Source organism: Esox lucius, chromosome 1 (genome assembly GCF_011004845.1).
Source record: "Esox lucius isolate fEsoLuc1 chromosome 1, fEsoLuc1.pri, whole genome shotgun sequence".
NCBI lineage: Eukaryota > Metazoa > Chordata > Actinopteri > Esociformes > Esocidae > Esox > Esox lucius.
Window position 1 is genome coordinate 30,732,322 of NC_047569.1, and position 27,182 is coordinate 30,759,503.

Genomic DNA, 27,182 nt, shown 5'->3' on the forward strand with positions numbered 1-27,182 from the left:
CCTTAGCTTTTTAACAATTTCTTAAGGAAGAGTACAGTATGGGAGTGGCCGGGGGTTGAGGGGAAAACTAGCGGTTACTGGCTTAAAGGTATAGAACTCTCCCAATGGTCTAGTACCTTATCAATAGTCTGGTGATATCAACAGACAGGCCAACTTTCCATTCCGCCAAAACAGCTTTTACACCAGAAGTGCGTTATCACCATTTTCACTACATCACAGGAAAATGTAGTTGTCTGACCGCACTGTGCCTTTAAGAAGCCTTTGGTAAAACTGGGTCCTGGACTCCGTGGCTTCAAACAGCTGCGTAGTGTTTACTCCGTCCACACGCTCCCTGAAACCTGACTGACATGAATGCAAAATAAAAAGGGATTTTTGGACAGAAACTCTTTACCAGGTTTTCCCCCGACCCCCGGGCCCTCCTCCCTTATCGTTCGTGATTGCATAAGAACATGCAAAAAAGTCCACATCCAGTGGCCTCACATGTGGCCTCTCCGTTTGAAATAATGACATTACATCACCCAACAGGCAACAGCTGCCCCGCAATGATTTAGGGGGGGGGGCCTGCTGGTTGCCTGGGTGACGAGGGAGAACAGTGATGGGCCTGGACTGAACCCCCCCCCCCCACCTCCCAAACAAAACACACACACAGCGTTGGGTCCCTGGAGGCCCCCAGCACACCTCTCTCTCGCTCTGTGGGTAGGACTGCTGCTCCCAGGCTTCAGACAATGAGTCCCTGACTCTCACGGGACCCATCTGTTTCAAAACTGCAATCAAGTACGCGGCGCTGGGCGGACAGGAAAATACGAGTCACAGAGGAAGGGTGAAGCCTGTTTTTATGCTCCCTCCTTTCTCCGTGGTCCTGAGTCGTCCCCGTCATCCCTCTTTCTCTGTCTCACTCTTATGGGCTCTCTCCGTTTCCCTCTCCCTCTCTCTCCAAGCCAGGAAACATCTGTAACCCCTTTCACGGGTTACAATACATGTTCCAAAACCTTCTGCAGCCAGTCCTTATGCTTGGCTATAGGAGACGGCCTGTCAAAGCAGAGAGACAGTTTTCTGCTCCAGTATCCTTATTTTACACAATAATGTACAATGTTTCACTTTAAAGTAGAGAGAAGTGCTGGGAGAGGGTTGGGAGGTTGAAAAAGTTTGACATTTTTATTTTAGTAATTTAACCTCCGCCCTGATCACCTGCAGCTCTGTCATAAGCAGACATATATGGAGCCATTTCCCAAACGTTTATTACCTTTTATGAGTGAGCAATAAGAGTGAGCATTTCCCAAATGTATATTACAGAATAATTCAACAAGTTTGTGTATTTTTCTGTACATTTTGGGGAATTTTGTAGGTTAAGAACTAGATAGGACAGCCTCTGACCCTGCAGCTGGCCATGGTCAATAAGCAGTTTCATTGGTTATTGAAGAGACTGGGATCATTTCTATTGCTTCAGTGCCCTGTCAATCAACAGAAATTAACCAATCTCTTTTTGGTAGAATGGGAGGGGTTGTGGTGAGTCCTTGCTAAATGAAAGTCTTCCCCTCGGAGACTGTAGTTTTTGACTTAGTGTGATTCAGAGTTAACAGGTTTACCACCATAACATCAACACGAGGATGAGGTAAGAATAACAGAACTAAGCTGGATTGACAGTAGAGTTATACAAAGAGACAACGTCCCAACGACAGGCTGGAAGTGGGAAATCGGAAAAGATAGGAAGCAAAATAAAAACAAATAGCAAAGCGTTGATTATCTGAGAGTTTGTTCTATCCAAGAGTTTCTTGTTCAGTGACGTGAGTTATCCCAGTGCCTCATCACATTTCCCCTGTCTAGTGTTACCTATAATATGCAGATAATCCAGCTATTAGATCAAAGGTACACAGTTTACCGGGCTTATCCTGGGCCTAAGGAGCTCTGTTTAATGAGCTTACATTAAACCTACCAACCATATCTCACTCTTCAACATAGTTTTTTTAATTTTTTACCAGGCTTTACCCCTTTATGGTTATCCCATGGTGAATCCAGACTTGATTAAATCCTGGGTTGTTTTCCAGATGCTTCAGAGTGAAGTATATAGGTGGGATGTGGCACTGGACGTCCACATGATGCTGTTCTAGCCAGGTGAACAGCAGCTCTCCTCTGTGTCTCTCCTGCCTATCAGAGCAGGGAATGAATGAGTCACACAATTAATGATTCCACAAAAACAACTGCTCTTAAAATGACCCATCGCTCTTCAGCATCGCTGTTGTGACTGAGCTGAGTGCTGCCAGCCAGGCAATTCTTGGACTAGGCAGTGCTTCACAATGTCTGTATGTACAGATTTTTGTAGAAAGAAGTCCTTCACTGTTATGAATGGTAAATAAGGAAATATGTTAAGGTTTTCAGCCACAGTAACAGTAAAACCTGTACGACAGTAACAAGGTGGGGAAGATTCAGACAAATACAAGCCTTTGAGATGGGAGAGCCAATCGACATGCTCCGATTCAGACAACTACAAGCCTTTGGGATGGGAGAGCCAATCGACATGCTCCGATTCAGACAACTACAAGCCTTAGGGATTGGAAGGCCAATCGACATGCTCCGTGGGCTCCATTTGGCGCAGCAGGGAAAGACTGTGTTTCAAAATACATACTTGTGTTGTTTCTACGGCGTGTAGCAGGCACGGAAGTCAACAGTCATTTTTCAAGCGCGATTCCAAACCTAAAAACACAATATATAAAATATGTACTAAGCTTACCAGACATTTTGTGTGGGAGGTCTGGGAAAAAATATATTTGTTTTGTCAAACAGTTGACACTTCTCACGCAGGGTTAGCCCATGTAAGTTCAGCTTGCTACACACACACACACACACACACACACACACACACACACACACACACACACACACCCTTTGAAGCTGTTGCCACTTGAGGGACATTTCAATAGTCATCACTTTCACTCATGTAAACTGATCTCTCGTACTGTTCGACTGGCGTGGCTGACTGTCAACCCACAGTCTATCTACAGGAATGACCTATAGAATAGAAATGACAGGAAAACATTTGCAAACATGGCTACGACTTGATAGGATTTGATAGGATGCCCTTTGCTGCTGTGTATCCAGTCTGACCTCCCTCATGCCCATATCCCTACGCCAGAACAATGACCATCCCTGCCTTAATAATCCACTGGCTGATTGGTCGGGCCCAGATTACCCATAGGACACCAGCTGTCATGAGCTCACATAGGCTCTTTATCCCATCCCACAGTCTGAGATTCCGCAGTTACACGGTTGGTGGCTGGCCACTAATGGCAACACCAAACTCCACCTCATTGGTCTCGGAAAACAGTGGGGTTCATGGAGGAAGCAGGAAGCTGCCGCTGGTCGGGCGCGATAAGGCCATATTTCAGTCCCGACCCTAACGCGAGCCGGGACAGAAAGGGAGTTTTTTTGTTTTTGGGGCTCGGGGTTGGCCTAGTTTCTGCCACATTTTGAGGGCTTTTAGGTGGGTTGTTTTCCTTTCATGATCCAAACACACTGAGGTTCTGAATGCCTGGGCCCAGTGATCCTGACCGTGGCACTAGAAAACGAGAAGTCAGGGTCTGCTGCCAGGTAAACACTCCGGACCTGAAAGTGCTTACTGTAATGCATTGTAACGCAGAGGCCAAGATTGCATAGGAACCTTTTCACTGACTAATTGCATTACTATTGACTCCAAAAATGGAGTCTATCAGTCAATACTGGTCATTGGTGTACTGTTTACAATTATTTGAAAGACACTATAGCCATGTGACTGTCTGTTCAGCTCCATCCTGTCTTGGAATCACAGGACGTCATAACGCTCAACAGATGTGGTCACGTGTGGACCCATTTTTATCACTGCTAATCACACTTAGACGTAGACAGGCAACAGTCAAGCCAAATGTTAATAATGAATATAGTGGACAGATTCCCAGTATATCAGACCATATTTCGTATCGCGTGACATTGATTCCTATTCTGCAGAGTAACTGTTGGCATACTTTGACCCGCGACCATTTCAATTACTCAGTAATCATTCTAACTACAATGTGTTTCATTTGGTATATGACCATTGTGTCCAGTCAAAATGACATGACAGAGGACAGAAGTCAGTATTTTATTTAGGTACCCTCAGGGGCGGATGTTGTTTCACTGTGTGTCTGGAATTTGGTGAATTAAAAAAAGAATTATAATTTATGTTTAGTGACATTGATATTCATAACATAAAATGTTACTGTTCAGAGGGTATACTGCCCATTTCAGTAAATTCACCCAAATTCTACATGCAGCTGAAGTGCAGAATGTCTGAAAAGTAATGGTTTAACAGCCTATAGGTTTCTTGGCATTTCATTCTATCTTTTGTGTAAGGCTCATGATTTTATTTATTTATTTGAGTATTTTATTGAGCTGTCCCACAACAGAACTGTGATTGGTTCTTCGATGCACCAAACACGGTGGGGAAGATCTGGTGAAAGATGATTGGTTAGCAGCCTATTACGATTAAGCACCAGGAATTTCACAGTTTAACTATTGGCAATTTAAGGCCTGCTTTCACATATATACCCATACATTCTCAAGATGCCAGTAAGCGTACATTACCAGAATGCCTTACAAATACATGTTGCATTACGTTCTGTAGTTATTTATGTTATTAAGTGATGTTCATTCCTCTGTTCTTCAGGCACGACAGAGCGGGTGTGTCTGATCCAAGGGACAGTTGAGGCGTTGAACGGAGTCCATAACTTCATCGCTGAGAAGGTGCGGGAGATGCCCCAGAGCACCCAGAAGTCAGAGCCGGTCAGCGTACTGCAGCCACAGACCACTGTCAACCCAGACCGCATCAAACAGGTGAAGTCCTGAATCTCTGCTTCTCTTCTCTCTCCGGAGACCCTGTAGCGTTGAGACAATTAGTCTCTCCCCTGAATTACAACCAGAGAGTTTCTCACTCAGGGAAGATTTTTCGAATGCCAAAGGTGAACGTTCCTTGTCTTCCATACTTACAGAATGTAACCTCAATCTGACGTGTAGGGCCGGATTGGGGCGATTTAATGGTCGAAAAACGTATAGTCCTGTGTATTTTTTTCTGTGAGAGATGAAATATATGTGACGTCATACCCGTGGCATACATATTCATATTCCACAGCTATCAGCCAGTCAGCATTCATGATTCATAGCACAGGTTTACATTGGAATACAACAGTCTGTCTGCACTGGCCAGCCATACTGCGGCTGTAGGCGTGTGAATAGTACTTCCTGACAATCTTGGACTGAACCATTGTGGAGGAACATCCGTCATGGGGGTGGCTAAGCCAAAATGTTGACCCCAGAGTTAGTCAGACCAAAATGGATGATTCTAATCCCAGGAGGTCATTACTTTGGATATAGCAACACTCCATTGTCTGTGTTTTGGCAGCTGTCTTCGCACAACAAGGCAAGGGGCGGCGATGGGGTGGATGTCATGATATATTTCTAGTGTTGCATGGTGTAACAGTGACACACCGATCCTTATTCATGCGATACAAAACAGTGTTTTGGCCCTACCAAAATTGTTTACATTTTTTTTTTTTTTAAACAGCAAAAGAAAATGCCTTCACAAAAATAAGTCACATTAATTCAGGTACATCTTGAAATAAGAAAGCACGAATACCAGACTTGGTCAGATTTGTTGTTGTGTCTGAATTAGACTGTGTAGCTTGTATTCAGAATATCTGACTAGGTGAATAAAATTGTTTTACCCCATTGAGAGTTTTGCTAAACCCAAACAATTATTTTTCTTAAAATATCATTTTTTTTAAGGATTTCTTTCCTCAGTCTAATGTTTTGTATCATTTGCGCCAGTCCATTATTGTTCACTGCGCATTCAGTGGGAACATTTTAATCAGCTAGCCCCATCCGCTATCAGCTACCTTCTTTTCTACACCCACTCTTCCTGCACATCAATTATTGTTAGAAAACAATAAAAGTTAAAAAGATTTCTTCCAGCCATGATGATGCTAGAAGGCACTTTCACGACTCAAATATAGAAACATATAATTTGCACAATTCTGGTGTGGTTTTGGTATTTCAAAGAAGTGCCCCTATCCAACCCAGTTTTTTTATTGTGATTTTGTGGCCCTGCACTGATCGTCGTTCCCAGCTTCCACGTAAACAGACAGGAGAGACCACATCCTCCGGCTGTGATATAACCCCACTCAGACAGGATACGGGGTCTGGGTTGGTGGATTCTATACCCACACATGTGAAATTAACTACGGGTCGCTAGCTTCACTACCCTCAACCTGTCACCCGCTTATTAGACAGCCCAGGGTCCGGAGGGAACCAGAACACACGTAGATGAGGTGTTGGAAATGGCAGAGACCAGCTCCGAAGAAACCACACAGACCCACATTAGGGTTTGAGACCTGCTGGTAATTTGGTGCCACTGCAGTGGCCGTCTCAACGCCCTACCACGCCTTTTCAGAAGCAAACGTAGCCGCGGCCTGGCATGAAAATGACAAGACGTATCGTCGCTGTTATTTTTTGGTTTTCCGGAGTCTACCGCATCATACTGCCCATGGACCAGGCGCAATTAGCCAGAGCCATTGATTTCCCTTTCCAATCTGTTTAAGTGATTATCACTTCTGGTCACTCCGTGATTGCATTCCATTGATCGTTTAGGGTGCACCCGCATTGTTTTCATCTACGACATTGACTCTGCTTTTCTATTTATCGTCCCATTAATTCAATCAACCCCGAGGACAAACACCATATGCTGCGTGTTCATAATTCAGAGGAACTGTGGTTATATTTTTGGTGTCTGTGCCGTGTTCTTAGCCCCGGTTATACATCTTGGCATTGCCCCCTTTGTGCAGACTGAGTAGACCCAGTGAATTCATGGAGCCCAAATCGAGCAATAAATATACATGCATAATATGCACTTATTTTACACACATAAAAACACAATCACACACACACACACATGCTCTGTAGATCCTGTGTATGCAATCACCAAACATAATTTTCCTGTCAGGGCTAATGCACTCATACACAAACAGATACTAGCATTTCCACCCTGAAAGAAATGTATGGGCCAAGACACATTTCAAACTAGATTTAACCACAGCTAGTAATCCATAAAAGTAATCACTAATCATTTTTGTAAGCATAAGAAGAACACTTAAAATCAACTACATACTTACTTAAAGTAAGATCCAACCATTAAAAAAAAACATGCTCATACATTACTACTATTGCTTTTTTAGCTAGCAATGGCTAAAGTTAGCTGCAATTTGCCATGGCTGTTTGAAGAACTAAATCATGCATTACAGTTTCTCTTGGCCCATAGACGACTTTCAGAGTGAGGGATCTAAAATCCAATTGAAAAAAAGTTACATTCTCCTTTAAGCTTTTGAGTGAACATAACGATGGATTGATGGCCAAGCTGGAGAAAGGAACAGCTCCTAGGGCATCAGATTTGGGGTGGTTATTTTAGTCCGAAATAATTCCCCTGCCTCTCTTTTACTATTAATATTGAGTCTGGGAGGGCTTCATGAACTGTGTTTGAGTTACACAGACAACGCAGGCTGATGGTTGCTGGGCTATTAGTAACGTTACCTCTCCTCCAAAAGCCCACACACACATACACACACACACACACACTACTCTCTGCAGGCTGTGAAGAGCAGGGTCAACATTCCTCAGACAACGGCTGGAGCTGAAACAAAGCAAGAAAGCGATGGGGTTTATTTCATATGATGAATGGACTTCCACACGCCAAACGGAACCCAAAGGCACTGAGCATGCTCTTCCAGACTTCCAGGGCCTATTTTGGTCATGTGTTTTTTGTTTTCTACGTGGTTGTTGTCGCGGGGCACGGCTTGTCGTGGCATGTGTCTCATTATTGGATGCCCCAGGGAGCAGCGTGAGAGGAGAGATGTAAGATAAGATGTGAAGTCATGTTAAGCGACAGCTGCCAGGCCGGCTCTGTGAGCTACATCCGCTAATCTCCACTCGCCAAACGGAGACAGGGCATGCAGGAGCGCAGGCGGCAAACACCTAACTCAATCACAACCACAGCTTTTACTCCGGACAGACAGACAGGCACCGAAAACCGTCCACACCCACCCACTCAGAATGTCACTTACGGAGCGACTTTCAGCGCTCAAAGCTGCCTGGTTTAGCTAAAGTTGCCGAAGGATGTTGCTGGCTAACTGTGATCTGATCTGGCATCGCGCGGCTGCACCGTGTGCCCACACGGCCTGCACTGCGACGTCATCCGTGCCATCACGACAGGGGAGTTGGGTCTACTTTAAGCTGCTCCCCGCTGCCTTTGGCCTGTGTTTTCAGAATCCTCCCTCTGGTGGTTTCCTGTGGCCGATTGCAATTTCCTGTGACCTCTCACCCTGTGTAGGAACACCTGCTTCCTACATCCTGTTATTGTCCTGTCCACACAGGAAGGATCCCATGCATGTAAAGGAAACCAAGAGTAGTGTTCATTTGGAATGAGACGTGAGTGGAAAAGTGCAAAAGTAGGTTCTGGAATTTCTCCCAAAATGAATCCTGCTCTACCCTCAGTGTAGTTGTCTGGTGAGGGCTGTTGTGGTGCAGGGGTTATCTTTCACGGTTGAGTGACACGTCACAATACAAGCAACGATAACACAGCAGACCTCCCTCTCTGCTCAGAATTAAGAACTCCTTAATAATGTCAAACCTGATTTAGTTTCCGCTGTGATCATCTGATATAACACACATTTTGTAGACGTCTGCCGGTGGCGGAGCATTAGGGCCATAGCATATTAGCTGTTGATTTTTGGATGTTACTCTGTTAAAATGAGGCAGTATGTTTTTATTCTCTTTACATGGAAGCGGCAGTATGGGAAATGGCACCAGTGTCTTACCCAATGGCCGTTGTCATTTCGTTTTGTTGACAAGGCCGAGGTGGAAAACGCTGGGGGAGAGTTCTGCCAGCGTAAAGGAAGAAAGCAGTGCATATCCTGCTGCTCTGTCGTGTGGCCATGACGTCCAAGGCAGTGATGTTAAGAGCCAGGATGTTAGAGGGTTTGTTGTGTGCAGTAGCTTGTTTAATATCACAAACGGACAGTTTCCCCGACAGATTTTCCAGCTTTTACGTGTAAGCGACCATCAAGATCCTACACAGTGAACAGTATTTTTTCTCCTAAAGGCCCAGGAAACACAGAAAAAATATTTTACTTTTCTAATGATAGTTCCACAATATGAGGTAGCAATATCAAAGTGATGATAGTGCCCTTGTGTAAGAGCTTAAAACCTGGGACAGCCAGAAGAGGACTGGTCACCCTGAGGAGTCCTCTCTAGGTTCCATCCTAGGTTCCGACCCTCCTAGGGTGTTTTTCCTAGCCACTGTCAATTTATCTTTTGTAGTTGTTTGCTGTTTTAGGTTATGTATTTGTATAAGCATCTTGTGAACTGCATTCACAGTTAACAGTAAAATGGTCATGTATCACAAGATTTGAACTGCCTTATAGACACCAATGTATAGGTGCAAAGCGTTGCATGGTTGTCCAAAGTGATCTTTACCAAACTCAGTGTAAGCTCTTAGCATCTCTAGTACTAGCCAGTCATGATTTCATAAATTAGATCTGATTGTATTATCCCAATTTATTTGGGAAATGGAGTGGTCTCTACAACCACAGAAATTGGTATGAATAGAGAGGATGTCCATCATTTAAATTAATGCACAGAAGATGGTGTTTTATGGCCAGCATATAACACTCTAGTGTTAACATCAAATTCCAGTGTAAAATGTATTTAAAAAAATGCAATTAACTAACATATCTCTCAATTATTATTTTACACAATTAAATAATACTAAAATAATGATTTGAGTAGTGATGTTTTGAGTTTTTATTTCATGGTAATAATAAGTTTATAAGCAACATAATCAATTTGTTGTTTGAATCAGTAGGCAAATTGTGTAGTTGGAGGAAATTTGAATGGAATTGTTTGTCAGGATGAAAGATGGATGTGTTCTGGAACCCTGGCATGGAATCAATTTGCCTATTGGCTGATCTGAAATGTTGTTATTTTTACAGTGTTCAAATGCAATGTAAATGAAATGTTATAGTCTTATCTTCGGCACATTTCCTGATTTCATAAACAACTTAGAAGCTAAATTATGGGGAACATTTTTATTTTATCCACTGGAGAAACTTAGGCTTTCACCAATCTGACAGGAGTTTCATCATGTCTCTCGGGATGGTTTAGGAAAAAAGCACTTGAAGTTCAAGCTGCATTTTTTTGGGGGCCAAGACAAAAAGTGAATTTGTAATAATGTTTCCACACGCCGAAGAGAAACATTTGCAATTGTATAAGGCATTTCATGAATTTATAGTAATTTTGCTTTAAGGAACAGAGTAAAATATATTTTTTACAGGGCCTGGGCTGCTGGCCGGCCCTGTTGGAATGTCAGCTAAAATAATGGTAGTCAGATTGGGAATTTACTAGCCAAATTTCCAGGGTTAGAAGTTCCAATCCTGTTATGTGCATTCTTACCTCTATGTCTAGAACATTCCATCAGCCAATCAGGGCTGTGTATGTACAGCGAGACTGAACATTTTCTTGGGCTAAATACATTTTAGGATAACATCATAAAAATAGATATCCTGAAGTTATTTTCAGCGTATAAAGACACAGTGATTTAATATTGATGATTTACAAATACATTTAGAAAGACTACACTGGGAATTGAGGAGATCTAGTAAACAATAAAGCTCAGGTCTTTACTGCCTCTGTGGTACTGTAGTTATGCAGAGGGTCTCCTCCATTGTAACAACATAAGTGATTCCCTTAAGTGGCTGTGCTGTTTCAGCCCACCTTCCTCTGCAACACCACCAACCCCAGTCTATTTAATTAACCAGCATCCTGAATCTAATAACAGTTCTCATTGGAAAAGCACACAGTGCTTGCTAATCTATACAGCCGGGGCCTAGCGCAGGCAGATTGGGTCGCTCGTCTCCTAAATTAAAAGCGACATCAGGAAAATTGCTGTAACGTTTTAAACGAAAGACCCATGGCCTGCATCCCCTCCTCCAGGCAAGTCTCGAGGGGGCCTGCGGACGGCAGGAATATTGTATGCTGTTTTTAACCTTCAGATTCATCAGCTGGCTCAGAAAAGGGTCACTTTCTCTGCCAAGTATCGATCCCATTTGGTGGAAAGCGGGTGGAGAGAGGCACAACAAGATATTTGTTGTCTGACAAGGATGTGCACAAGCTAATGTTGGGTTAAATCTTTTAGGAAGGAAGGACACATTTGCCAATCAGGTGGATGGAGGTGTGTTTGTGTCTGGCTGTGTGTGTATATGACAGAAAGGTAATTTAAATAACAGGTTTTTATGTTGATGAAGTACAGGTTTATCCATTTGCTGCTTTGAGAGGGGTGAAACCAGGTATGAGACTAGAAAGTACAGCTCTTGTGGAAGCAATACTAACATATCTGGGTTTCAGTATGTGTGTGTATGGGACATGAATGGATGATTGAGGTCAGCAGCTGCCATGGTTACCAGAATATTTTTAATTACTAATCATCTTCTAAATATAGGTAGGAAAGACTAACTTTCCTGCACCAGTATCCTGAGTTGTTGTAATCCACTAATCTACAAAAATGTGATAAGATTGTGACCATCAACATTTCTCAGTGAGCCATCCATCGCCTTCTCTGATTTGTTAGTTTTTTGGGCTTTCCAACCTTCCCTCAAAGCCCACTGTCCAAAATCCTACAGTGAAATGAAATAGCTGTCAATCCCAACCAGCCATGCCCCAGTCCAGAATTCTCATGTTAATGAAAGCCTTCGGGTGGCAAAGTGGACAGAGGTGTTGTATTACTTAAAGCTGAATGGTACTTCCAACCCTAAAACCCGGGAACACGCTTAGCCAAGCATCAGCCCTGTTTCATTAGACTGGGCTAGGGAAGGTCTTCCTCTCCCCCCCCTCTCTCTCTCTCTCTCTCTCTCTCTCCACTTCTCCGGGTTGTCAAAGCACGTTAAGGTCTGTGAGTGAACACATCCTGGCGGAGTGGGCCGTCGGCCCGGCTCAGCAGCACACCGAGGTTCCTCGTTCGGACGGACGTGGTCCCACCTCAGCTCCACAAGGACAGGCTATTTTGGGCCTCATCAGCAATTGTTAGATGCCTGGGCTCTGGAGGTCATTCAATGCATGATGGAAGTCCTACGTTTGGGATCCAAGCCAGCCATGTCTCTAAACATAGACTGACTGTGGGGGTGCTTAAGGTAAAGAACTAGGATATACTGACCCACATATATTACCATTACGGTTTCACGTCACACTCCATATTGAATGCTCTGCTTTCTTAAAACAGTGAGGTGTTCTGCTCAAATATATTTAAGCAATAAGGCACAGGTTTGTGTTGTATGGGCAGTATAACACAGCTAAGAGCTGTTCTTAAACCCGGCACGAATAATTCCTTTAACCGAGGCATTTTGTCAATATACCGTAAACCTCTGAGATGCCTTATTGGCATTAGAAAAGGATTACCAACACTTAGAAAAAATTGTCAAAGATTTCAGATTATATGTAAATATCAGCAAGTCAGGGTTTTAAACACCCAGTGGGTGTGTTTGGTTTAACCACAAGAAATAAATAGGGTCTGATGCTGAATAATACTCATCCAAATGTCAAAATGCTGCTTTCTTAGTGTGATTACGAGTGAAATGGAGGATGAATGGGCGGGTTAGCATTACTGACACAGGAAGGAGTTGAGATGACAACCAACGATAATCTTTACAGCCACAACCACAAATCCATCCCTTTAAAGAAAAAATGATCCCTTTAAAGACAAACACGTCCTTTTAAAGAAAAACACATCCCTTTAAAGATGAATGACAAGAGTTACATACATCAGGCTAGCATACCAGAGTGCCTCAGTGCTTCAGTTCGAGGCTCATTCATTTTTATTTTCATTATCATATTTGGATTGTGTACTGAGCATCAGGGATCCAAGGAAGAAGGTCCATCACTCAAAACTCTGGCTGTCAGCCGTTGGAGTGGAGCGGCTTGCCGGCTGCATGAGGAGTCCGCTGTGTTATTTTTAACCTGGGTTTTGTCCAGCCTCAGAGAAAGCTACACACTGAAAGGCAGATGAGGCAGCGAGGAGCGGCTAAGCCTGGGGATCAAGAGACAGGCGATTAACCCAAAGTCTGGCGCTTAAGACTTCAAAGTGCAAATGGTACCCGCTCACGGATCAGACCCCCGCTCATGGATCAGGCCCCAGTCTCGGGGTGGACATTGGGAGCGGTGGGGGGCAACAGTTGCTCCATGTCCCAAGGTGAAGTGACTGGGGATGGAGGGCCCGGGCAGGGTGGGGGTGCTGTGGTTCTGGCATCCACAGACAACACGGCCCAGCCGGATCCTCACTGTAAGACCTTCACCCTTGACATACAAGAGATGTGGGCTGAGCCCCCTCAGTAAACTGTAGCAGGGCGATGAACTGCGGGTGTGGAGCTCTCTTAAGTATATTCTGTCAAGCTACGGTCGTGACAGAAAACTACAACTGAAAGCAAGTGCTCTGTCGGAGATGGTAGTGGTCTAGCAAACTACGCTGTTTTATCGCGTTGCTAAGCGAATGTTGGCTTTGTTCACTTCTAGGGCATGTTGGTCTGTTTTAATGTGCGGTATCTCTGAAAGCTAGTTCTGACATATTTCTGTGCCTCAGCAATCTCTGTCCCTATTATCTCTGCTCCCAATCAGCTCTGCCTGGCCCTTTATACCACCACTCACCAAATACCATCCTGTCCCCAATCAACCCCCCCCCTCACCAAACACCATCCTGTCTACAATCCTGCCTCCCTCACCAAAAACCATCCTGTCTACAATCCTGCCTCCCTCACCAAAAACCATCCTGTCTACAATCCTGCCTCCCTCACCAAAAACCATCCTGTCTACAATCCAGCCTCTCTCACCAAATACCATCCTGTCTACAATCCACCCCCCTCACCAAATACCATCCTGTCCCCACCCACACCCCCACCAAACACTATCCTTTCCCAATCCACCCCCCCTCACCAAATACCATCCTGTCCCAATCCAACCCCCCTCACCCAACACCATCCTGTCCCAATCCAACCCCCTCACCCAACACCATCCTGTCCCAATCCACCCCCCTCACCAAACACCATTGTGTCCCCCAATCCACCCCCCCAACCAAACACCATCCTGTCCCAATCCACCCCCCTAACCAAACACCGTCCTGGCCCCCCATTCCACCCCAGTCACTAAACATCATCCTACAGCACACAATGAATGACTGGCCATAGTTGATGAAACAGCAGCAGACTCCTGTTCCCTGCTATCTGTCCTTCTATCTGTGTCTCTTATAAGTAACAGGAAGGAGGCTTCATTCTCTCAGCCTTTTCCCAACCATTAGACACATTCAGCAGAATTATTAGAATTATCTGTGCGTTGCTCTATTCTTAACCCTACATTTTAATCAGCAGCATGCTCTGACGCACAAACCAAATGTTCATCCTTATATATATATCCTTATATATATATATATATAAACACACACATATATACACACACATATACACGTATATACATTAATAAACCGGGGGGTTTGAATCCTGAATGCTGATTGGCTGACCCCCGTGGCATATGAGGACGTATGCCATGGATATGACATCAGATAGCTGTATAGACTTACATTTATGTATACAATTGCTTCAGATTAAAATGGCCGCCCATGACATAGATAGGTTGCCACGACGGAAAAGCTGAGAGGGGTGTTGCAGTGTTGAACTGTCTGGTAAATATTGCAGATGAAGTGAATGGGTTTTCCTGGTCTTCAGCAGTCCTGGGTTTCACTGTATTATATCATACAGTTATTCATTATTATTTATTACACTTCTAATCATTACAAGCTAAGTCAGAGGAGTCAGACTGGAATTGTTATACTGTATATTGAATCCAACAACATGCAAAATCTGTGTGGGTGTGTGTGTGTGTGTGCAATGCGAAATATATTAAGATTATTTTCATCCTCTTTCACTCCCCCACTCATTTACTTACCTCCATAAAACCATCTCAAAATTTGTGCTTGAATGAAAAGGAGGCAGATATGTCTCCCACAAAGACTTTGGGGGAGTGGTGTGAATAATCGGTTATGAGAAAATGGATGAGGAATTCCACTGATCCAAGACCAATTTAGATGACACTTCCATGTCCACATCCATATAGGGACTAATACAAGACCCTTTCATATTCCCTAAACAAACAAAACATTAATACCAGTGATACCATTCTTCATTACTGTCATAACTAAATATGGAAAAAAATTTTTTTTTTAAAAAGACTACAAGCACTTACATAAAAACGTAATAGATTGAAATCGAGGTATTATCTTCACCCAGTCCCATTTCTATTTAAATTCCCTGCAGTGCACCACAGCCAGCCATGCTACAGAATCAAGGTTACAGCAGAGCCTCTGTTAAGAAGTGTTGATGGCTTCAGTGGAACTGCGGCAAACATTGAGAGAGAAAGAGTAAAGATCAAAACCCAGTCGCGCAATAGGAGAACATGGAGGCTATGCCAATTACCAGCCTCCCCCCCACACACACACACACACAGACACAAACACACACACAGACACACACACACAGACACAAACACACACACACAGTCTCTCTTTCTCTTTGTCCTTGCCTCCTTCCTATCTTTGCCTTGTCCTCCATCCCACTCCCTACCTCTCCTCCTCCCCCTTCTCCTCCCTACCTCTCCTCCTCCCCCTTCTCCTCCCACGTCTCCTCACCCCCCCCCCCCTCGCTTCACACTCAGTGGGTTTTCTTTTTTTACCATTTTGGGTGGATGTTCTGCTTTCTCTTTGTCATCGTGACAGCCGGCACATATTCAAAGAGTTTTAGAACCGTTTCCACTGTGTAAACTTGTACAATTTAGACACTTAGGATACTATTGACATGTATGTAACATCCCAGTTATCCTGTATATCTTAGCCTCCCGTCATATATTGCCTTCAATTCGATTATTATTCCTAACGTTGGAACTAACTTTGTGACTCGCTTTGGTGAACTTTTTGTAATTTTTTTTTTTTAAACATTGCTGCAGTACCAGCTTAATGCCTCATACATGCTCATTGTCCTGAACACATCACAAAGTTACACTTCCTCACTCTCACAGTCGGTGTCAGAGTTGTATGACAACATGAAGGGGGTGGGGCCAGTTATTGGGGTTCTTGTGAGACTGGTTATATTAAAGACATGCTGGTCAGTTATTGGGGTGTTTGTGAGACTGGGTTTTTAAAGACATGCTGGTCAGTTATTGGGGTTCTTGTGAGACTGGGTATATTAAAGACTTGCTGGTCAGTTATTGGGGTGTTTGTGAGACTGGGTTTTTAAAGACATGCTGGTCAGTTATTGGGGTTCTTGTGAGACTGGGTATATTAAAGACATGCTGGTCAGTTATTGGGGTGTTTGTGAGACTGGGTATATTAAAGACATGCTGGTCAGTTATTGGGGTGTTTGTGAGACTGGGTATATTAAAGACATGCTGGTCAGTTATTGGGGTGTTTGTGAGACTGGGTTTATTAAAGACATGCTGGTCAGTTATTGGGGTTCTTGTGAGACTGGGTTTATTAAAGACATGCTGGTCAGTTATTGGGGTGTTTGTGAGACTGGGTTTATTAAAGACATGCTGGTCAGTTATTGGGGTGTTTGTGAGACTGGGTATATTAAAGACATGCTGGTCAGTTATTGGGGTGTTTGTGAGACTGGGTTTATTAAAGACATGCTGGTCAGTTATTGGGGTGTTTGTGAGACTGGGTTTATTAAAGACATGCTGGTCAGATATTGGGGTTCTTGTGAGACTGGGTTTATTAAAGACATGCTGGTCAGTTATTGGGGTTCTTGTGAGACTGGGTTTATTAAAGACATGCTGGTCAGTAATTGGGGTTCTTGTGAGACTGGGTTTATTAAAGACATGCTGGTCAGTTATTGGGGTGTTTGTGAGACTGGGTTTTTTAAAGACATTCTGGTCAGTTTTTAGGGTGTTTGTGTACAGTGGGTTTATTGTGTACACTATACCCACATGGTTGCATGGAGATTGTATATTGTGCGGTGTGTGTACACGCGCACATGCTTGTGTGAATATGTGTGTGTATGTGTGTTGGGGGGGGCTGTTTGCTACGCGTTGCTTTGACTCCCTTTCAGTGCCCCTTGAATGCTGGAGCTGGGTTTCCATGGTAACACTGACCCCTGGGACTCAATGCTTTTCACCAGGATCCGCTTTCTAACCAGTGATTCACAGCTCCACAGTCTCCCTGTTCTCCAGAAACTCTTTCAGGGTTTTAATGTTAGGTTTCGAGAAATGAAAACAACATTTTCTTGTTTATCAGCGATGCTACAGCAGCCTACCGTTTCTCTTGAACATGTCTCCCTTTCTATGCTTCTGTTCTCTTCGTCATCCCCTCTGTTTGAAGCTTGATTCACTGTCTTTCTATCTGTCTGTCAGGTATTTCCATCATATTCCCTCTGTTCACTTCTCCAGTGCTCTGGGTAAATTTAAGAGCATCCATTTCCCTTAATGTCCTCCTCTGCCTTTATTCAGTTGACATGAGCCTTTTGTCATGGAGAGCTCCCATACCAAAGTGGTGTGAGGTCAGTGCAGTAACCCTCCCCTCTCTCTCTGCCCCTCCCCCAGGCCAAGCTGATTGTCCCCAACAGCACGGCGGGCCTGATCATTGGGAAAGGCGGAGCCACGGTCAAGGCCGTCATGGAGCAGTCGGGAGCCTGGGTGCAGCTCTCCCAGAAACCCGAGGGCATCAACCTGCAGGAGCGGGTGGTCACCATCAGCGGGGAGCCCGAGCAGAACCGGAAAGCCGTGGAGATCATCGTCCAGAAGATCCAGGAGGACCCGCAGAGCAGCAGCTGCCTCAACATCAGCTACTCTAACATCTCCGGCCCGGTGGCCAACTCCAACCCCACCGGCTCGCCCTACGCCAACTCGGCCGAGGTGAACCCTGCAGCCGCCGCCGCCGCGGCGGCAACCGCCTCCAGCCTCCTGGGTCAGGCCACCATGCAGAGCATGGGCGGTTTCCCCACCACCATGGGCGCTAGCTTCTCAGGCAATGACCTCCTGACCATCACCTCGGCCCTCAACACGTTAGCCAGCTATGGCTACAACACCAACTCCCTGGGCCTGGGGCTCAACCCCGCCGCCGCCTCGGGGGTCCTGGCCGCTGTAGCTGCCAGCGCTAATCCCGCCGCTGCCGCCGCAGCTAACCTCCTGGCGTCCTATGCCAGCGACGCATCCACCAGTGCAAGCCACCAGGCAGCCTCTCTGGGAGGCTTCACCCTGGGCTCGCTGGCCGCGGCCACGGGGGCCACCAACGGCTACCTGAGCGCCTCGTCCCCACTAATGGCGTCTTCGCTGATGGCCACCGAGAAGCAGATGCAGGACGGGGCGAAGGACGTGGTAGAGATCGCCGTGCCCGAAAACCTGGTGGGAGCCATCCTGGGGAAAGGAGGGAAGACGCTAGTGGAGTATCAGGAACTGACCGGAGCCCGGATCCAGATCTCCAAAAAGGGAGAGTTCATCCCCGGCACCCGGAACCGTAAAGTTACCATAACCGGGTCACCGGCAGCTACACAGGCAGCCCAGTATCTGATCAGCCAGCGAATCACGTATGAGCAGGGTGTGCGCGCCACCAATCCACAGAAGGTGGGCTAAACAAAGGGAACGAAAAAGGAGGAAAACGAGTGGGGGCTGGGGGAGGAATGCAAAGAGAGAAAGGGAGAGGAGAGCAAGAATGTTGGAAGGAATCGTCCACACGTTTTTTCGTGTTTCAGTATTCTGAAAGTAATGCAGAGTGAGAAATCTGCTCAGAGAAGAGAAAGTGTCAGTTGGGAAAACAAAGAAAAAAATGTGTAAAATGTAAATATGTTTTTATTACTTAAGTCTTGATCTTTCTGGATTTTTTTTTTTATTGTTTCCGTTTGTGTTGTTTTGTTGTTTGTTTGTTTGTGTGCTCTCTGGACAGTGGTGAACGCCATTTTAAACTGGCACGCTGCCGGGCTACAGTTTGGAAAAGGGGGGCGGTGGGGGTATTGGGGGTCGACCCCCATGGAATCAGCCCCTTCCCCACCCCCACCCCCATTCCTATGGAGCTCAATTTTTTTTTTCTTAAGATGCTTTCAGTTTCAATTTGTCCCTCAGCCTGCCCCCCCCCCCCCCAACCCCAATTTTCGCCCTCCCCTATAAGGGTCCGATAAGACTGCAAACAAGTGCTTGGTGTGAGATCTAAGGAAAATCCCAGTAGTCGATGATATCCCCCTCTCCGTGCCCCCATCCCTTCCCCCTCTCCCGGCCACCCCCCCCCCTGGTTTGGGCAAAGAAGTAGAGGGGAGGGATGAGTGGCTGCCTGAGGCAGTCCACACGTGGCCTGTCCTCCTATTTCCAATAGCCTGGCGCCTTGGGTTCAGATTTAACCAGGTGCATGCAATGTCACGCTGCGTGTTGGTTCACGGGACGCTCGCGGCTCTTCTGTAGGACGAAGGTTGAAACGCATGGTGCACCTCATCGGGTCAAAGGTTGAGAGTAGCACGGGCGTGGATATAGAGGCTGTGGCATTTTTCTCGACGAGTTTTGCAGTCCGATATCATTAATATTATTACAGTTACTATAGATATCATCATCATTATTTATTAATATGATTTCACCCATAAAGTTCAGTATTTTTCATTGTTTTTCTAATCTGTGAATTCAGGTTGACATGAATGTAAAGACTATATTTTTTATTTGATTTTTTTTTTATTTAAGTGGATTTGATAGTATGTCACATAGTGTAATATATGTTTTATTTAAGTCCAGAACTGCCCCGTTGGCACCACCACATTGATGATTTAGCGTCTGGGTTGGTGTCCAGGAAGAGAAGAACAGGACAGTAAATATTCACGCACACACACACGCACGCACAAACTCCCTTGGATGCCATTTCAGTGCTCAAATGGGATTATACCATATCTACAGTACATGGCAGATTATGGTCCAATCAAGCAGACAAGCCTCTATATTACAGTACATATCTGCAAAATTAAAATGCCACTTGCGCCACAGGCTGAATAGCGGTGTGGGCATTTTGGCTGAGGTTTAGTGCTCTAATAACGTCTACCCAAAGCTGTTTCAGTGTTGTCCAAGCTCAGATTACTCTCTTCCCTCCAGCTTAACCTGTGTTGTCGGGACTGCAGGGCTATAGCTCTATATGTCTACTTGCAGATATTCGGCGAGCTCTGCTCTTCTGCTTGTGGCTCTCTATCAGCAGGCCAGATACCAGGAACAAGAGCACTTAGAAACTCTGGGTGGTGACCCTGCCAGGAGACACACATACTACTGAAAAATGAACAAACACTGAAGCTGGGAAAGTTGTCAGTTGAAAGGGTTTCGCTAGGGTCCATCCAGTCAGCCTGGCCATGTCCCATTAGTGGCGGAGCTATTGAAGGCAGCGCATGTTTAGAAGCCGTTTTCCCTACACTTTTTTTGAGCAGCGTCGTGCTACCCACGACGAGCGAGGGAAGTGTAACGTGCTACGTTTCTGTTGGGGCGTGCCCTTTAACCCTAATGGTTGTGGGTTCTGCATTTGGCAAACAGCAGGGGTTCTCCCACTACGCTCCACGCAATGGATACTGCCCACTACAGAGCCATAAGCTGCTAAAGATTTTTTGTTTGTTTTTTTTGCAATCGGAGTACACTGAAGTTCATGTTAATGCACTGTGAAGTGTGGGTATCCTTCTCTCTGCCCATGGCGGTCAGGTTTGTGTGCTGTAGTTCAGGAACTCCATCACAGGCACATGCGTGATTGAGGCAGGTAAAATGTACATATTAAATTTCAGGCTACTAATCATATCCACTCACGTCCCGACTCCATTTGCGTACAGCGTCAGACACGCGCTGAAAGGGGGGGTTCATATTTCCAAACACGGCTCTTGAGACTGCGATCTGTAGTCATGTATGTGCACTGGCTCGCCTTGGCATCGAGAGTACTGTAGTCGTAGAAACGGATGTGGAGGCTGGGAATGGGGAGTGGCAGGTGTCCATGCTCAGCTAGTCCAAGACAGCAGTAGTTGGAGGTATGCAGAGGTTTGTCCCCATTCTGACAGGGCTGCTAGTAAAAACAAGAACAAAAACAAAGATAATCCTATTGCCCAACTTCCCTTTTTGTATTTGCTGTCTTCGAAAAACAGTTTAAATTATATTTTCTAAAATGCCAAAGGAGGAGGGGGGCACATGTTGCGTAACATTTAACAATCTGACTTGCTCTGGTGAGGACCAGTAATCTGAAGGAGATCCATCTAATGGTGTGCCCTCAAACTATTACTCAAGATTGGAATGCTTTTTCTCCATGTCTATTGGAGCGACAGTGAACGCATATCTGGACAGATTGGTAAGGAGGCTTCTTTATTCCCATCTAACACCATCCACTTTCCTCACCCCCCCCCCCCCCCAACCCCTGTACCTCCGTGCACCCCCATTCTGACACATCAACCCAGAGCCCCCCTCTTACATCTCTCCATGGGTGACAACGTCTGGTGTTACAGTGCATGTCTGCTTGCTCTTCCAGACCACAACTACTCCAGAACAAGGACTGCCTAAATCTTCTAATGCTTTGAGGGCAGAGAGGGCGACACTCGCTTGATTGTAGAGCTGAGCATTTGACTGTAGTTAGTGAGCATTTGGGCAGCGCCAGTGAGAACATATCAGTAGGTAAGTAGGAAATATGTCCCGCCACCAGTTGACTGAGAGGGAGAAACTGACTTCATTCTGTCCCCTGGCCAGTGGCTTGAAGCATCATTTATTTTGTATGTTGCTGGTAGGGAGTAAAAACATTATACTACATTTAAAAGACATGCATAAATGCATACTAAACACATGCAGATAGGTCCGCGAGAAGAATAAGGGAAATAATGCTTGTTGAAGTCCTTAGGAAATGACAGAGATTATTGGATATAAGCAAAACTACTACTGTGACAAATCAATGTGAACAATATCTAATACCCATAGTTGGAGAAGGTGCCAACAAAGGTTGTCAAAGGACGCTTTATTTCTTTTTCTAATTCAATAAAATGACCCCGCAATGGTGGGGTTTTAGTGTCCATTTTTATTTGGTTTGTAATTTAGGGGATCTTGATAAAAAAAAATAATGTGATGAGTACTGGAAGCAATAGACGTAGTGGTGGCATGTTGTCCTGTCCTGTCCTTTGATTCTGTCTGTTGTAAACGTTTTGGATTTATCTAGGTGTTGAAGAGGTTTACATTAATACGGTTGTTTTTCATTTGTAAAAATGCTGCTATTTAATAAGTGATGTACTAAAAATAAAGTTAAAACATATCTGATTTGTCTAGCAGGAGTGGTTTAGCAGGATGTTCTAGTTCCAAGAAGTGTAATAAATGAAATACATGCTGATAAGATAATAATTACTGTAATAACAATCTGACGAAATAAACCTGTGCCAAAATAGATCTTAGCAGATTGAAACTGTAAATGCGTGAGATAATAAAGAACATTAGATGACCAGAAACATACTTTTATAAGAAGAACAAATGTGAAAAGTGCCAAACAAACCATATTTATAATTTAAAATATTAAGGAATATAGTACAAGTGACATTTAAAGAATAGAATAAAATAGATTTTTATTTACTCCGCTGTTCAGTTCAACTGTTATGCCACCTTTATTACTTTGTGACATGAGAGAAGGGAGCCATCTTGTGATCCAAGTGTTTGCCAATAATCCAGATTTCCTTGAATGATACAGTACTCCGGGGAAAGACGGACTTAACATATAGCTAGGTTAGCATGGTTAATGCTACAACAGTTGTTAGCATTCTTAATACAGCCTTTTATAGTAATGAAAATGTATTTTGTGAAGATAGATGTTATCTTTTTTGCACGTCTATATTGCATGTTATAAAAGTGAAGCGTGGACAAAAAAATCTAAGAAACAAAAACTGTTAAAAAAAAAATAGGCGGTGTGTGTTGTTTATTTTAAAGACAAATCTTTGCATGCCAACAATGGTAAAGCATTATCATTTTCCTTGACACATTTTCAAACTTGTGTGGTTTTCACTAAGAACATGCAGGGACCTGGTCCATTAGAACAAGGTCAGATTTTATGGCAGGATGAATATTTTGTCATAATGTTGTCTAGGCTTTAAAGTATTCTTAGAGAGATCTGAACAAACTTTTGATCAAATATGAGAAATACCTTTTTGCTGATTGTGCTTCTTTTACTAAAACTCTAAAACTGCATCACTTAATTACACATCAGTTGTACTGCTTTTTACAATAGATACAGAAATATTGTCCATGAATGTACTCACCCCAGCATAAGTTTGCATATCACTCTTCGATCATGAATTTAGGGCTTGGGTGTCCATGTGTTTTGTGTGAATAATTAACATCAGGTAGGCCAGATAAGGCCCTAGTATCATTCTAACCATATGTTCCCCTTTTGGGTCCCTCTGAGCATGATCTTGTCTCGATGTAAATATGCACTTTATATTTCTCATTTAGACCTTCAAGGAAAATCTCCTTTGAAAGGAAACGTAGGCTAAGTGTTTTTCATGAGCACCACACTGACTTGAGACTGCTATGCTCTGTTGCTGTTCAGATTAGCATTTTTCAATCCTTTGGGTCTCTCCAGAATTTGGTTTCTGACACTATATATTTACAGAATTTGAACTTGTTACATGAGAATAATTTTGACTACAAAAGGGGGAAACCCAAAAAAAAAGGAAAGTTTGAAATGGCCCATTGCCCAGTTGTCACACATTATTTCACTACCGGACTACTGAATAGTGTTATTTGGCATGTTAAAAAAGGATTGGAAATAACTAAAGCAGTTTCAGCCCAAGCAAAAAAATGATTGGCCTTTTGTATATTTCTGGAGCTTTTGACAAGCAAGAATCATGATGTAACCCAGTCTAAATTACAACCAAATTTGCATCCCTGTTCCCAACAACGCCTCAGTAGCAGTGCAGCCTGGGGTGAACATTATAGCCCTGCAGAGTGCACTGAGTTGGGGGGCTGAGCACTAGCCTAGTAGCCGCCTTACTGTTCAGCCGTGCATGTGCTATTGTCTCGCTTTCCTGTCTGTGTCCGCAGTAGGTCAGCACCATGGCGATGTCTCCATGTTGCCAGGTCAACAGAGGAATGCAAACTTATGGTTCACCTGCCCAAAGTGACGTCATTGCTCTTCAATGGGCACGCGGCAACTAGCACTCGACTCCCAAAAAACAAAAACCTGACTATGCCCCAACCGTCACCTCCTCTCACCCGCATTCACCACCCCTAGCCAGGCATTCACGGACACCAGAGTCACGCCGTTGGGGGTGTACCCATTGAAGCACCAGCAATTTTAGACTGCATTTGTCATATCACTGTTCAGTTCCTATTTGTTTTTTTTCTGTTTTTCCTTTGTACTACGCTCTCTAACCTAGACCAGTTATAACAAAATGCCATTCATGTGTATCCTGTTTACTCCGCCTTTTCTCCCCTTTTTGCACTTTCACTGCCCCCCTTTTCCGACCACTCCCCCACACTTCTGCTCCGATCCTGCCCACACCACCAAACCCTGCCCCCCCCCCTCCTCCTTCTCCTCCTCCCAGAGTTTCTCCCGAGTGCCAAACAAAAAACAGTACCATTCCAAACTTTTTTGAGTTTTCTTGTATGTTGGACATCCATTGGACGCCCTCATGAAGCCAGCATGTTCCTCCATAACATGATGTCAATCATGACGCCTCAACATTACCCAAAAGAAACAGATCAAAAACCCCAGAGCTAAAAGCAGACCTGGATTAACCCAGTAAAGGCTGGCTACCTCTCATAAACTGCTTTTCCTAATTCTCTATCATCTCTTCAACCTCCAGGACATCATTGATTGTGTGCCATAGTGTTGGGGGCACTTGTCACTCTCCTCACCTTCCCAGGCCTCTTCATTTGATTTCGCCGGGAGAAAAAAAATGTAAAATCCATTTCTAATGACGATTTTTTTTCTTTAACATTAAACCACACTCAGAATGGTGTGAGGAGTGTAATCGTCCGCTGCGCAGCCATCCTCTGTCTTCTGAACTTTGAACTTTTCACCCTTCATGAACTTTATTGAACCTCCTTCTTCCCCTTCTATGTTCATCAAACTGTTTGGACTTAAAATCTCCATTCCATCGCCAAACCTCTTTGAGACTGTGCAATTCTAGTTGAAATGATTGGATTTTTTTGTTTGTTTGTTTCTAATTATTGGGACAACTCTCAGAAATATGGAATAAAAAATCATCCACACAAAAAATACAGACAAACAAAAAAAAATAATAATATACGAAACAACTGTTTCTCCACAATTTCATTTTTTTCTCTCATTGTAAATATCTGTCAGATTTTGTTGAGCTGTAAAGAGAGGCGTGTTCAACAGAATGGGGCCGGCAGCATAAAATCCACTTAGTGGAAGAAGGAAATGAAAAGATACACCCCATACATTTGTATTCATTTGTTCTGCTCCAGTAGCTTGTGGTGTTGACATTGGTGTGACCTGCTGTATTCCTTGATGTTTATCGCCATCCTAGCTTCACTCCGATTAAAGAACGCAACAACAAAAAAAGACGCAACAGAGAATTCAATGTGAAGATCTAAAGCTGAAAATCATCCTCGTGATCGAATTGTTTACATTTGCTTCCATAGTTGTGTTCGTCAGTAGTTTTGTTCCGCTTAGAGTGAGTTGTAGTTATTGTAACGCTTTGTAGTGTATAAGGACTAAACGATGTTGTGAACTTGTTAGACTCAACACCTTCCACTAAATGTGGGCCACACATATGGGACGACCAGTGTTGCTCCCAAACCACCAAAGGTAGTTGAACCCTCTCTACTGCAATACAGTGAATATGGTTTACATGTGATTTAGTTTATAACTATGATTATGTAAATTTGGCATACTTTAGGTGGGCGATGGTGAATGTTAATGGCAACATGACAAAGGTTCCCGTAGTGCTCACTAAGGCTGAGAGAACTAATCTGACACAGCTAGACTGGACTGACCATACCATTGCTTAGCTTTGTGCTCCACTCACAATGTTTTTTGCTGCCGGCCTCATTTCCTGATAACACTTCATGAGCTATTTATTTTCAACCTATTATATATTAATAAATGACAACACAACAAGACAAGGGAATGACTGGAAAGGTGAATTATTGTTTTGTTTTTAGTATTTTAGTGGTTGCTTTTAACACCATTCATTAACTGACTTAAAGAGTATTGAATATTTAATGTAACTGTAGCATTGTGTTTGTAAAAAAAAAAAAAAAAGTAGTGAGTTGTGTTTATTGACTTGTGGATTACCAGTGAAGTCGGCAATCTAGTGCTAATATATATTAAATCTTTTTTTAAGGATTATTATTTTCCGACAGCAACAGTCATTATAAATGTTCATTTTAGCATCACCTGTCTTCTGTTGTCTTTTTCTTCACCTCCCACCACACTCAGTTTCATCAAAGTAACACATTGCAAGTTTGTGCCTGAAACCATGTGCTCAGTCTGGGGGCGGGGCCATACGGTATGAATGGCGTGTGTATGTACGTGTGTGTATGTATGTGTGTGAGAGAGAGAGAGAGAAAGCGAGAGAGTGAGAGTGTAAATGGGAAGGCTGCTCTCTGGGCCTTTGACGGGTGGCTGTCCAGTGTCCACCAAAGCTAAAACCTGGAGAGCTTCCATTCACCAATGGAATCTCCTGACGTTATAGCTGGAACTTCATCGTGTGACCCGAGTCGACTCGTTCATAACCCCACCCACCCACCTACCAAACCACTCTCCACCACTACCCTATTCCTGAGCCATTCCCTACCACACACCAGCACCATGTGATGTTCTCCATCGATAACATACTACTTGACCAGATCCACATTAACCTGTCTCCTCCATGTCTCCAAAGGAGCGCGTTGCCAGTCAACCTGCTTCCCAACTCAGCCATCCTCTCTAGCTGCCGGGGGCCAGAAAAAAAGATCCACCTAATGACAAGAGAATAGAGACAGACAGAGAAATAGTGATTCTCAGGGTGTTTTTCTAGATCTACCTTTATATCCTGCAATCTGCGTTTAGCCAGTTCATTCTGCCCTAATGCTTTCTATGGAGCCCAAAGACCATGATAATGTCTGCGTTCCTCTAA

General features: G+C 44.1%; 1 protein-coding gene across 4 annotated transcripts in view; it reads left to right on the forward strand.

Moving 5' to 3' along the window:
• Window positions 1-26,460, forward strand: part of nova2 (NOVA alternative splicing regulator 2) — a 54,258-nt gene extending 27,798 nt beyond the window's left edge. For all 4 annotated transcript variants that reach the window (XM_020048512.3, XM_020048515.3, XM_013133707.4 and 1 more), the window contains 2 exons: window positions 4,676-4,842; window positions 17,677-26,460. In XM_020048512.3, the coding sequence (XP_019904071.1) occupies window positions 4,676-4,842; window positions 17,677-18,705 (1,196 nt within the window). In that variant the 3' untranslated portion in view covers window positions 18,706-26,460. The remainder of the gene's footprint in view (window positions 1-4,675; window positions 4,843-17,676) is intronic.
• The last annotated feature ends 722 nt before the right edge of the window (window positions 26,461-27,182 follow it).